General features: G+C 36.7%; 1 protein-coding gene across 1 annotated transcript in view; it reads left to right on the plus strand.

The window, feature by feature from the left end:
• Positions 1-12,165, plus strand: part of rhoq (ras homolog family member Q) — a 20,421-nt gene continuing 8,256 nt past the window's right edge. The window contains exons 1-2 of the mRNA XM_051124490.1: positions 1-512; positions 1,036-1,094. Of these exons, the coding sequence (XP_050980447.1) occupies positions 371-512; positions 1,036-1,094 (201 nt within the window). The 5' untranslated portion in view covers positions 1-370. The remainder of the gene's footprint in view (positions 513-1,035; positions 1,095-12,165) is intronic.

The following is a 12,165-nucleotide window of genomic DNA, read 5'->3' on the forward strand; positions in this document are numbered from 1 at the left end:
CAATCCGTGTTGGGCTCAAGAGTCAGAGGAGGTGATACTGGGCTTGGAAAGTAGGGAAAGTGGGACAGTCGTGAGGGCGTATGGTGTTGCATACACGCCTTTCAGGTTGATGTCTTGACAACGCGAAGTTTGTCGCTTGCTTCCATCTCACGGAAGCGGCACACGCTCGGCGTGTGCCAGTATTGAGAAGGGGAAAGCCTCAGTCAATGCCAAATTTGGGAAGCGGGGTGGAGGAAATGGCATTTCAGCTGTTTTTGCTGCCCGAGCGCGGCGCTGCTGCTGGTGGTGGTGACGCCTGAAGGGAGCTTCAGTAACGCGGGATACATCTCTAGCAGCCGAAGATGGTGATTTCAAGTGTTTTGTTATCGTCATGGCAAACGGAACCGGCAGCATCATGTTGAAATGCGTGGTCGTCGGCGACGGCGCCGTTGGAAAAACTTGTCTGCTGATGAGCTATGCCAACGACGCGTTTCCAGAGGAATATGTGCCCACTGTCTTTGATCATTATGCAGGTAAATACACCAGCGTATTACTGCGACATAATGAATATGAATCAACATTTCACTGTCTGTTTGATGTAAATGTATTTAACATTCATTTCGTCGTATTTGCAAGACCTCAGAGTGACTTGCATTGTGTTGCGCTTGTGTCTCTATAATGGAAACCACCTGTGGGCTGAGGATGCAACTGGTGCACATCAGCATCCTTATGCCACGATTCATCACCCTTGATCAGAAATAAACAAACCCATTTACATTCCTTTTTCTTTTGATAAGAACTAAATACAATGTGATTGAAAACCTCTTTCACTTCAGAAATAAACAAAATTGCATTCCTCTCTCACATGATCAGAAATAAACTAAACTGAGTACCTCTTTCACTTCTTTAGAAATGCATTTTAATAAACTGCATCCCTCTTTCACGTTTACATTTCACCTTTTCAGAAATAACTAATACATGACCAACATCCTTTACTTAATCATGTAGGATAATTTCAGTCCCATGTTTAAACTAATAACGTGATTTTGTTTTCAGTGAGTGTGACGGTTGGGGGAAAACAGTACCTGCTGGGGCTGTATGACACTGCGGGTCAGGTAGGGTTAAACCATTCCTCTCTCATTGGCCTGAGGCCTTTTCATTAGCAATAGTAACTCGATCGATTCAGGCAAAGTACACGGTGGCCTGTTCAGATGCGTCCTGAGACTTCTTGGCTTTGTATGGCGGTGATTTAAAGAGAGAACTCATCCAGAAATGTCATTTACTTCACCTCATGTCGTTCCAAACTTTTATGACTTGCTTTCTTCTGTGGAACGCATAATATGAAGTTGGTATAATGGTAGTCTCAGTCAGCGTTCAGTTTTGTTGTGTGGAAAAAGATGCAATGAAAAGCTGTCAGTCCTTAATTCTGTTTAACTTCTCCTTTAGTGTTCCACAGAATAAAGAACGTCATATGAGTCAAAAAGCGTGAGTGTTAGATTACAGATTTTTCATTTTTGGTTGAACTGTGTCTTTAATCACTAATCCAATGCGAAAACTCAACAGGTGAGTACACACTAGCGTCTCTCAGAGGAAAGACAAACATGTGAAGCAGTGGGAATGCAACAGCATTTTCCCCTCCTCTGTTTTAACAAAGTTGTTGAAAGTGAATATGATAGAAGATCTCAAATTGAACATCCCTTGAGCAATACTTCTCACAAGTGGTGTAGTCTAGAGGAATAAGTATCTTGAGGTTTAGCATTATAAATGGGAAGTTTAAAACTTGTGACCTGAAAGGCTAAAGCTGTGTCTGAAATCTTATACTCTCTGAATTAGTACTTCTTTTGAATAACTTACTTCACAACTGTAGAAGTATCTGGATGTACTAGGTTTTGGTGTTGTCATTGTCTTGTGACATTCTGTGTCAGCTGTGTTGCTTAACTGCTATTCACAAATCCTCTGTCATGGTGTCACTGGACAGTAAAGTCTGTTGAATGTGCATTTCAGAATCTTGCCAGAAGTAGTATATCACCTGGGTGCCTATTTTATCAATAATTTGAGTTTGGACACACTACTTTTTTCACATACTGTTTTTTCCCAGCTACAGTCGAAGTCAAAAGTTTACATACACCTTGCAAAATTTGCAAAAGGTTAATTATTTTATCAAAATATGAGGGATCATACAAAATGCATGTTATTTTTGTAGTACTGACCTGAATATGATATTTCACATAAAAGATGTTTACGTATAGAAAATAATAGTTGAGATCCATCTTTTCACACTGAGGACCACTGTAGGACTCATATGCAACTATTACAGAAGGTTCAAACACTCACTGATGCTTCAGAAGGAAACACGATGCATTAAGGGCCAGGGGTGTAAACTTTTGAAAAGAATAAATATCATATGCCTAAATATCATATTTTTTAATTTAGTACTGCCCTTCATAAGCTACAGAAGATACATGTATGCCAGAAGACAAAATAAGTTACATTTGCCTTGATCATCAAGTTCAAAAAGTTTCACCCCCTGGCTTTTAATGCATTGTGTTTCCCTTTGAAGCATCAGTGAGCGTTTGAGCCTTCTGTAATAGTTGCGTATGAGTCTCTCAGTTGTCCTCAGTGTGAAAAGATGGATCTCAAAATCATACAGTCATTGTCGGAAAGGGTTCAAATACACAAAAATGTTGAAAAACCAAAGAACTGGTGGGACCTGAAGGATTTTTCTGAAGAGCAGAAGGCAGTTTAGCTGTTCAGGACAAACAAGGGACTCATGAACAACTATCGCTAAACCAAAAAAAAAAAAAAAAAAGCTGTGGATCATTCAGATACTGGAACAATTCAGTATTAAGAATCAAGTGTATGTAAACTTTTGAACAAGGTCAATTTTATAAATTCAGCTATTACTTTCTCTTGTGGACTATATATAAATGTCTTTTATGTGAAGTATCTTATTCAGGTCAGTATTAAATAAAAAATAACATGCATTTTATATGATCCCTCTTATTTTGGTAAAATGATTAACATTTTGCAATTTTGCAAGGTGTATGTAAACTTTTGACTTCAACTGTACGTAGTAGGGAAGTATGCATATTTGGATACATCAAACTGAGTATATGCATTGTATGTCAGGTTATTTCTTGAGGTTTTTCTCACAACACCAAACTATGTGTTGGTACATGTATACATCCATCAAAGTAGCTGTAAATGTAGACTGAACTCTGAGCTTGATTCCTTCTCGCCCAAGGCCAATAATGCAGAACTGTTAGAAAAAAATCTGAAAGCTGAATATCTGTCAGAGCTCATAGTCTTTGATCTCTAATGATTTATTTATTCTATGGATTTAATGTCTAGTGAAACTTTCTTTGCTCTTTCGTTTGAACATTAGAAGATGGCTGATTTCAATTAACATTCCACGCAGTTCAAATAAAGACATCAGAGCATTTTTGCAATGTAAGATTAGTGTGCGTTGTATTAGAGTAGTTTCATTCAGATATGATAGAAAACTGTATCATAGTATTTTCCATGCTGTTTGAATGATGATCATGAAGCACACAAAATGATTGCCAGAACTTCAGAACATACTAAATCCATGAGATCTATGAAATCCACTTTGAAGTTCTTAGTTCTTAGACATAGTGAAGTAGTGCATCTGACACGGTTGGCTTTTTTCCCATTAAGCGTTGTTCTTTAAAAAGACAAAGAATGTGAGTAGTGGGCCAGATGTGTAGAAGTGTCACTGAGGGCCAAGTGGTGGGGATTAGATTCGAGGCAGTTCAAACACAGAAAACCCTTCTCACGTGCAGCCTCTCTCCACAGCTGGCACCAGTTAGTACCGTACAGAAACCATGACGATCACTTGATCAAGAGGATTCGTTTAGACGAAGAACTGGAAAGAGGGTTAAATTCAAAGCTGATGTTCTTTAGGAAGCAGTTCACCCAAAAATAAGAAAATTCTGTCATGAATTACCCTCATGTCGTTCCAAACCTGTAAAACCTTTGATCATCTTCGGAGCACAAAAAGATATTTTTGATGAAATCCGAAAGCTTTCTGACCCTGTATAGAAAGCAACGCAACTAAAACGCTCAAGGCCCAGAAAGTTATGAAGGACATTCTTAAAATAGTCATAATAGTTAAAATAGTTAAAATAATGTGACATCAGTGGTTCAACCCTAATTTGAAGAGTTACAAGAATACTTGTAAGTGCGAAGAAAACAAAAATAATGACTTTCTTCAACAATTTAATCTCTTCCATGTCAGTCTTCGATGTGCGTTAACGAGAGTACCATGAAAATTTATGGTGTGGCAGTGGGACCTCTCTAAAATAGTGATAAAAATACACTTTTAGTTTTTTGAACTGGAAATGTTTGGTAGAAATAAAATGCCTTCGGATCAGTGTTTGAATGATCAGATAATTTTGAATACTTTTGAGGGCCAAACTAATCATCTGTTTGCACTTTTAGACATCTCACATCTATAATTACATTCTTCTCCAGCAGTATTATAATGCGTTTGACTGCAATATTCCAATTTATATATTCCATATGCATTCCCTTCTGCGTTGACTAGATAAAGGACCTCATCAGAATTCCCTTTGTATGACAAAGGGTGACTTGCCCTTCTCAGGCATGTGTGTTAATGAGTGTGTGCTCCAACGCTATGTGATTTTAAACCTCATTGGGAGGAGAGAAAGGAGCGACAGTTTTCTGGTACACTTTGTGCAGTGAATAAAGAGTATTGATATTGGAAAAATAGGCAGGTGTTCGTTCTATTTTAGTATGTTAAAAATAGTTTCAACCCTGTGGTTGCTCTGAAGGAGAGTGTCGCTTGGCTCATAAGCAGATGCATGTCTGTTGGATGCCTTCACTGACTTTCTGTCTGATTGGTCCTGACATGCTAATTGCCTCGGGGGGAGTCAGATAGTAAGCTGGCTAGTGTCAGTAAAGGGGCAACCTCTTAGATGCTGGCATCTGTCTCACAGCTCCATCTCAACCATCTAATCTTGACCTTTTGTCCTCTACTCTCAGTCCTTCTTTCTTCACTGAGGTGATGTTTTAAAATGGCTTTGAGTTGTCATGCTCCTAATGAGCCTCGGAGAGGGAACTGGGCCCCAGATGTGAAGTACAGCTGCAGTTTTCTTTTTCAATCCAGGAAACCCTCCCACCCTGGAGTACCCAACTGCCTTTTTGCCCCTTCTGGGGCTCAGGCTTCCTCGTGACCAAGCAGATAACTGGACGGTATTTTGAACCACAAGAATGTTAGTGTTTGTAAACTGCTCACATAATATGTTCTTTTTATTCTCAACTGCTTTGAATTTTATTTCTGGAATGAAAATAGGACATTGACTTTGAGTCACACACAAACACAGACATATTTATGTCTTTTATTAGTGAAGACGGGACTGAAAAAGCAAACAGTTTGTAGACTGAATGAAATTGTCTTATGTTTTTTTATAACTAGTTCACCCAAAAATGGAAATTACCCCATGATTTATTCACCCTCAAGCTATCCTAGGTGTATATGGCTTTCTTCTTTCAGACGAATAGAATTGGAGATATATTAAATGTTCTAGCTCTTCTAAGCTTTATAATGGCAGTGAATGGGTGTATTTGAGGTCCAAAAAAACTGCATCCATGCATCATAAAAACTACTTCACACGGCTCCGGCAGGGTTAATAAAGGCCATCTGAAGCAAATCGATGCGTTTGTGTAAGAAATGTATCCATATTTAAAACTTTTTAAACTGTAATAAAGTGTCTGCATTTTATATTTTATTCACAACACGCTGTCAGTTTTTGTTGTTTATTCGTTATTATTTTTGCTCTGGAAGTAACCTTCTCCTTTAAAGGAGAAGTCCACTTCCAGGACAACAATTTACAGATAATGTACTCACCTCCTTGTCATCCAAGATGTTCATGTCTTTCAGTCGTAAAGAAATCGTGTTTTTTGAGGAAAACATTTCAGGATTTTTCTCCATATAATGGACTGATATGGTGCCCTGAGTTTGAACTTCCAAAATGCAGTTTTAATGCAGCTTCAAGCGATCCCAAATGTGGTTGTAACCGAGAAAGAAGGGTCTAATCTAGCGAAACGATTGGTTATTTTCACTAAAAAAATACAGTTTAAGTACTTTTTAATCTCAAATGCTCGTCATGTCTTGCTCTTCCTGAACTCTGTGTATTCTGACTCAAGACAGTTAGGGTATGTTGAAAAACTCTGATCGTATTTTCTCCCTCATCTTTAAAAATCATTTCAAAATCATCCTACATCACTACGATTTAGGATGATTTTTAAGTTGAGGGAGAACATGTTTTTCGACATACCCTAACTGTCATGAACCGGAATAAAACAGAGGTCGGGAAGAACAAGACAAGACGAGCGTTTGACATTAAAAAGTATATAAATTATATTATTTTTATGAAAATAACCAATCGTTTTGCTAGATACAACCCTTTTCCCTCGGATGGGATCGTTTAAAACCGCATTTGGGATCGTTTGAAGCCGCATTTAAACAGCATTTTGGAAGTTCAAAATCGGGGCACCGTATCAGTCCATTATATGGAGAAAAATTCTGAAATGTTTTCCTAAAAATACATAAAGAAAGACATGAACATCTTGGATGACAAGGGGGTGAGTACATTATCTGTAAATTGTTGTTCTGGAAGTGGACTTCTCCTTTAATTACTTGCAGAACTGCCCGTTTCTTGAGGTTGTAAGGTCTTAGCATATCAGCTGAGTTGCGAAGCAAGTTCCACCAAAGTGGAATTGAGAGAGTGAAGGTTCTTGTAAATGAATGTGTCATTATGATGGTACCACCAGACACAGCTCACTCACTGACCTCAGAGGATGGGAGAGAGCATAGACCTGTGGTAAAGTAGGAGAATGCTGTTCCAGAGTCAGTCACAACGGACGGCCAGATCAGAGCATTGAATTTGATGCTGGCAGTTACAGGAAGCCAATGGAGTGAGAGCAAACGTGCCGCCACATTCTGGATCGTAGCAACAGACTGAAACCAATAAGGTCACTGAAATATTGTGGATCCTTGCCAACCGCATTTGTCTTGGTTGGTTAAGAACATGTAGTCCCAATCCAGTTCAGCTCCTGGAGGAAGTGTGAGAGCAAAGACCTGACAGAGCTTCATCCAGGCTGAGTAATCCGCCTGTGTGTGTGTTTATTCGCTGTACCGCGCAGCGAGCTTCAATTAATCTGCATCGTCTGAGTAAACACAGCCATGAATTATTCTCTTTGGATAAAGGCACAGGAGCCTCTTTCTTTCTTCATCTCCTTCCTCAAGACTCCTTCTCCTTCTGAATATAACATTTTCTGTAGAAAATCACCCAACCATTTCATTCCCACTTTCGTTCTTTTTCAACTTGCATAAGTGGGCCTTGTGGGTAATTTTAGTTTGCTGCTTTTTCAGTCTCTCCCTCTGATTCCTGTTGTCTTACGTAAGGAATGAGGTGCTAACAGCAAAGAGACTATCAACTGCAGATTGACCCACTTATTCCCTCACAGCAAATCCATACAGATAACCTAACACACATTCACATACTCATTATACGGAGGATTGACAAACAAAGACAGATTTCTGAATGTATAGTTACTCACACACATACATACAAACAGTTTAAATCTGATTGAATTAAGAGTACAGGAAGACATTTATACATGCAGTAAATGGAGAGCAGGGGGGCTCTGGAGATAAATGTTTTATAGGAACAGTAGTGTAAAAACACTTTCTTTCTCTTTCTACCATACTGGTCTCTCTCAAGTCATCTCTGTGACTGTGGGAATCTTTCAGGAGGGCTGTACAGACAGACCGATTGGAATCTGATCTGAAAGACAAGGGGTGAGGGAAGAGAAAAGGCCAAGGCAATTGCACTCTGAGTGATGGATGGATAGATGCTTGCTTTATTAGCCCAGTGTTGTAAATTGTGCTGCAATAAAAACCAGACACAGTCAACACTGTGCGATTGAAACAGAACAGCGTAGCATAAATTTCAATAGATGCTGACTGATGCTGATATGAAACGTATACTATACAATATATGGAATAATAAGAATAAGAGGGAGATGTTTATTGAGCACCAAGTCAGCATATTAGAATGATTTCTGAAGGGTCATATGACACTGAAGACTGGCGTAATGATGCTGAAAATTCAACTTTGGCATCACAGGAATAAATTGTAATAATACTTTGTAATATTATTGTTTTTACTGTGCTTTTGATCAAATAAATGCAGCCTTAGTGAGAATAAGAGATTTATTTAAAAAAACATAAAAAAAATACAATATTTACACAATAGCCATTTACACTACCAGTCAAAAGTTTTTAATTGTAAATATATATATTTTTTAATTCTCTTCTGCTTACCAAGCCTGCATTTATTTGATCCAAAACAGCAACAACAGTAATATTGTGAAATATTTTTACTGTTTAAAATAACTGCTTTCGATTTGAATATATTTTAAAATGTAATTTGTTCCTGTGATCAAAGCTAAATTTTCAGCATCATTACTCCAGTCTTCAGTGTCACATGATCCTTTTTTGCTGTTCAATAAATATTTTTAATATTATTATTATTATTATTATTATTATTAATATTTAAAACAGCTGAGTAATTTTTTTTCATGATTCTTTGATGAATAGAAAGATCCACAGATCAAATATATATATATCTGAAATAAAAAGCTTTTGTAACATTACACACAACCTTTTTTTTTTTTTTTTTTGAAAGAAATTATATAAATTAATACCATTATTTAGCAAGGATGCTTTAAATTGATCAAAAGTGATTATGAAGACATGTATAATGTTAAAAGATTTCTATTTCAGATAAATGCAGAAACAATTTCAGAAAAAAATTCTACTCGGCTGTTTTCAACAATGATAATAAATGTTTTTGAGCAAATCAAAGATCATGTGAGTGGAGTAATGATGCTAAAAATTCAGCTTTGAAATCACAGGAATAAATTACATTACATATTTAAATAGAAGTCTGTTATTTTAAACAGTAAAAATATTTCAAAATTGTACTGTTTTTGCTGTACTTTCAATCAAATAAATGCAGGCTTGGTGAGCAGAAGAGACGTATTTAAAAAACATGATAAATGTAACTGTTCAAAAACTTTTGACTGGTAGTGTGTATTTCAGTATAAAATAGTATTTTTTATTTAATATAGACTCCAACATACAAACATTTTAAACTGAGAGTATGTGTATATGTGTGTGTTAGGGAGAATGAAGCAATATATCATTCTGATGTCTGTAGCAAGTAAAGGACAGTGACTAGGCATGTCACTACTGATAACAAACGCCTGATAGTCCTCCTTCATCCCATATCAGATATTTGCTTTTGTAAGAAACAAAAAGAAGGACAGAGACTGGAGTTGTCTTATACAGTACTATGTGTGGAGCAGAGATTGTGTACAATTGACTGTATTGTCAGTGTATTCATACTCCAGGAGAAATGCGTGCATTCAGAGGCTGTCTGTTGTCAGTGGTATCAGCTGGAGGGAGAGCTGTATGGTAATGACGGCAGCAGGCAGCAGAGAAGGGTGTTTCCAGGTTCACTGCATTAGACTGCTGTCTCGCGTTTTTCAATCCATTTCCCTCAGCTCTCAAAAGAGCAGGGCGCTCACGCACACACAGGTATACACGCTCACACACACATACACACACACACACATACGGTTTCTACAGAAATGTCACATATTTCATTATTAACAAGCTCTGGATCGTGATAAGCCGTCACAGGGCATTTTCAAGGGAATGAAGCACTAATATAAAAACCTATTTAATCAACTGGTTTTCACAGGCCACAATTTAAAATGTTTTTTAACTTCGTTACAAGCCAGTAAAGCAGGCTGTTTCAGCTTAGCTGACTTTTTATGCTACAATAGTAACCAGTGTTGTGGAAACTACTTTATTTATGGGAAGCTTATAGCTTGACAAGCTACCGTTTCAATGTATTTCTTTTACAGTCAAACTACATTTTAATTTTATATTATATTTTACATTTCTATACATATGAATAGAAATTATCATTTTCAAAAATCATGTTTTTTCGTTGTGCATTCCAGTTAATCTCAGTCAAACTGCAGTTGGGTTATTTTGGTATAGTAAAAATAACTAAAAAAACTAACACAACAAAACACAATAAAGACATGATTTTTGAAAATTAAAAAAAAAAAAAACGGAGTTATCTGTTTTTGCAAATAAACTCTTCAAATATACATTGCCGTTTAAAAATTTGAGATTAGTAAGATGTTTTTAAAGAAGTCTTTTCTGCTCATCAAGGCTGTGTTTATTGTATAAAAATACAGAAAGAAACTGCAATATTGTGAAATATTATTGCAGTTTAAAATAGTGTTTTTCTATTTTAATAGACTTCAAAATAGAATTTATTCCTGTGATGCAAAGCTGAATTTTCAGCATCATTACTCCAGTCTTCAGTGTCACATGATCCTTAAGAAATCATTTTAATAGGCTGATTTATTATCCTTGTTGAAAACAGTTGTGTTTTTAAATATTTTTTGGAATCTGTAATATTTTTTCAAGATTCTTTGAATAAAACGTTAAAAAGAATTTTATTTAAAATATATATATTTTTTGTAGCAATAGTTTCTTTGAAAGAAATTAATACTTTTAAGAGTGTGCAAAAATGGATAAAAATTGATAGTGAAGACTTATACTGTTAGAAAAGATTTCTATTTTGAATAAACGCTGTTCTTTTTAACTTTTCATTCATCAAAGAATCCTGAAAAAATTATCACGTGTTCCAGATAAATATTAAGTATCACAACTGTTTCCAGCATTGATAATAAATCAGCATATTGGCTGTGTAATAGCTGATGAAAATTCAGCTTTGTATCACAGAAATAAATTATACTTTAAAGTATATTAAAATATAAAACAATGATTTTAAATGGCAATAATATTTCATAGTATTACGTTTTTTTTTTTTTTTTTAATCAAAAAATGGAACTTTGATGAGCATAAGAGTCTTTAAAAAACATTACAATTCTTACTGATCCCTAACTTTTGATCAATAGTACTGTGAAATTCAATGTTATCTTCAATCATATTGTGCCTTTTTTACAAGTAGATTGTAATTCTGTTTGGTGCTGCTAGTGGCTTGAAAATTACACATTTCACCTTTAAGTTCGTAGCATTTTACATTTCATTATCGACTCCCCAACACAGACACAAACTTGTTAAATGTGTGTTCTCTGGAGGTAGCAGTAGATATGCAGGAGACGTGGGTGGATGATGTGCTGGCTTATTCTACGTTCAGTTTTGGCAAAGGGCAGCTGTAAATAATACCATCCCTCCCACCCTGCCCCTGTAGAATGTTTGAACAGACCAGAGGATGGGCAGCGAGTGTATTTATAACGCAGTCGCCCCGCAGGGCCAACGCACACACTCGCACAACACTCTCACTTACACCACAGAAGCACCTGCTCAACTTTGTTTTGTCAGGTTATGTCGCAACAAATCTTGATTTGTCATGTGGCAGGAACAGGGCGGTCTCCCTACAGCAGAAGCAAACCGTTTTGGGCTGTAATTCTTGAGGCTATATATCGAAGGTTCATATCTGAGCCACAGAACGGCACATTTAGCCTTGAAACATTGACAGTTGCAAGTAAAAACAGAAGGTTTATATCGCTCGCCAATCTTCTTGATGGATGAGCGTCTGTCTGGCTGTGTTGTGTGTAATGACTGTGTGTGCTTGATGTTGCTCAAAGCAAGCTTTCCTAAACTGTCCTACAATCCACCCTAAAGGCCCCGGTATATCGAAAAACGAATGGTGGGAAATCATTTTAAACAAAATCAGGCCAAAATGAATTTGTTCTGAATTTATTTCAGAAGTTCAAAGCATCTACAAGTGAACTCTCCAGAAAAGTTCACGTCAGCTGGTAACACCTTCGAACTTCCATTGGTTCTTAGTGATGATGTAATAGGATGGTGTGTTCTAGAGCTCCACCTTCTTCTCCAGTTAATTTCTTCTGTTTATTCTGTCAAAGTCATGAGTAAAAACATGAGTAAAAAATAGGGATGCAACAATACAGTTAGTCCACGGTTCAATACGTACCTCGGTTTTTAACCACGGTTTTTGGTTCGGTTCGGTTTTGATAGCTTGCCGCATCAAGTGTTTTTGCATCTAATTAACAACAAAATACTTCTGT

Source organism: Labeo rohita, chromosome 12 (genome assembly GCF_022985175.1).
Source record: "Labeo rohita strain BAU-BD-2019 chromosome 12, IGBB_LRoh.1.0, whole genome shotgun sequence".
In the NCBI taxonomy this organism is placed as follows: domain Eukaryota; kingdom Metazoa; phylum Chordata; class Actinopteri; order Cypriniformes; family Cyprinidae; genus Labeo; species Labeo rohita.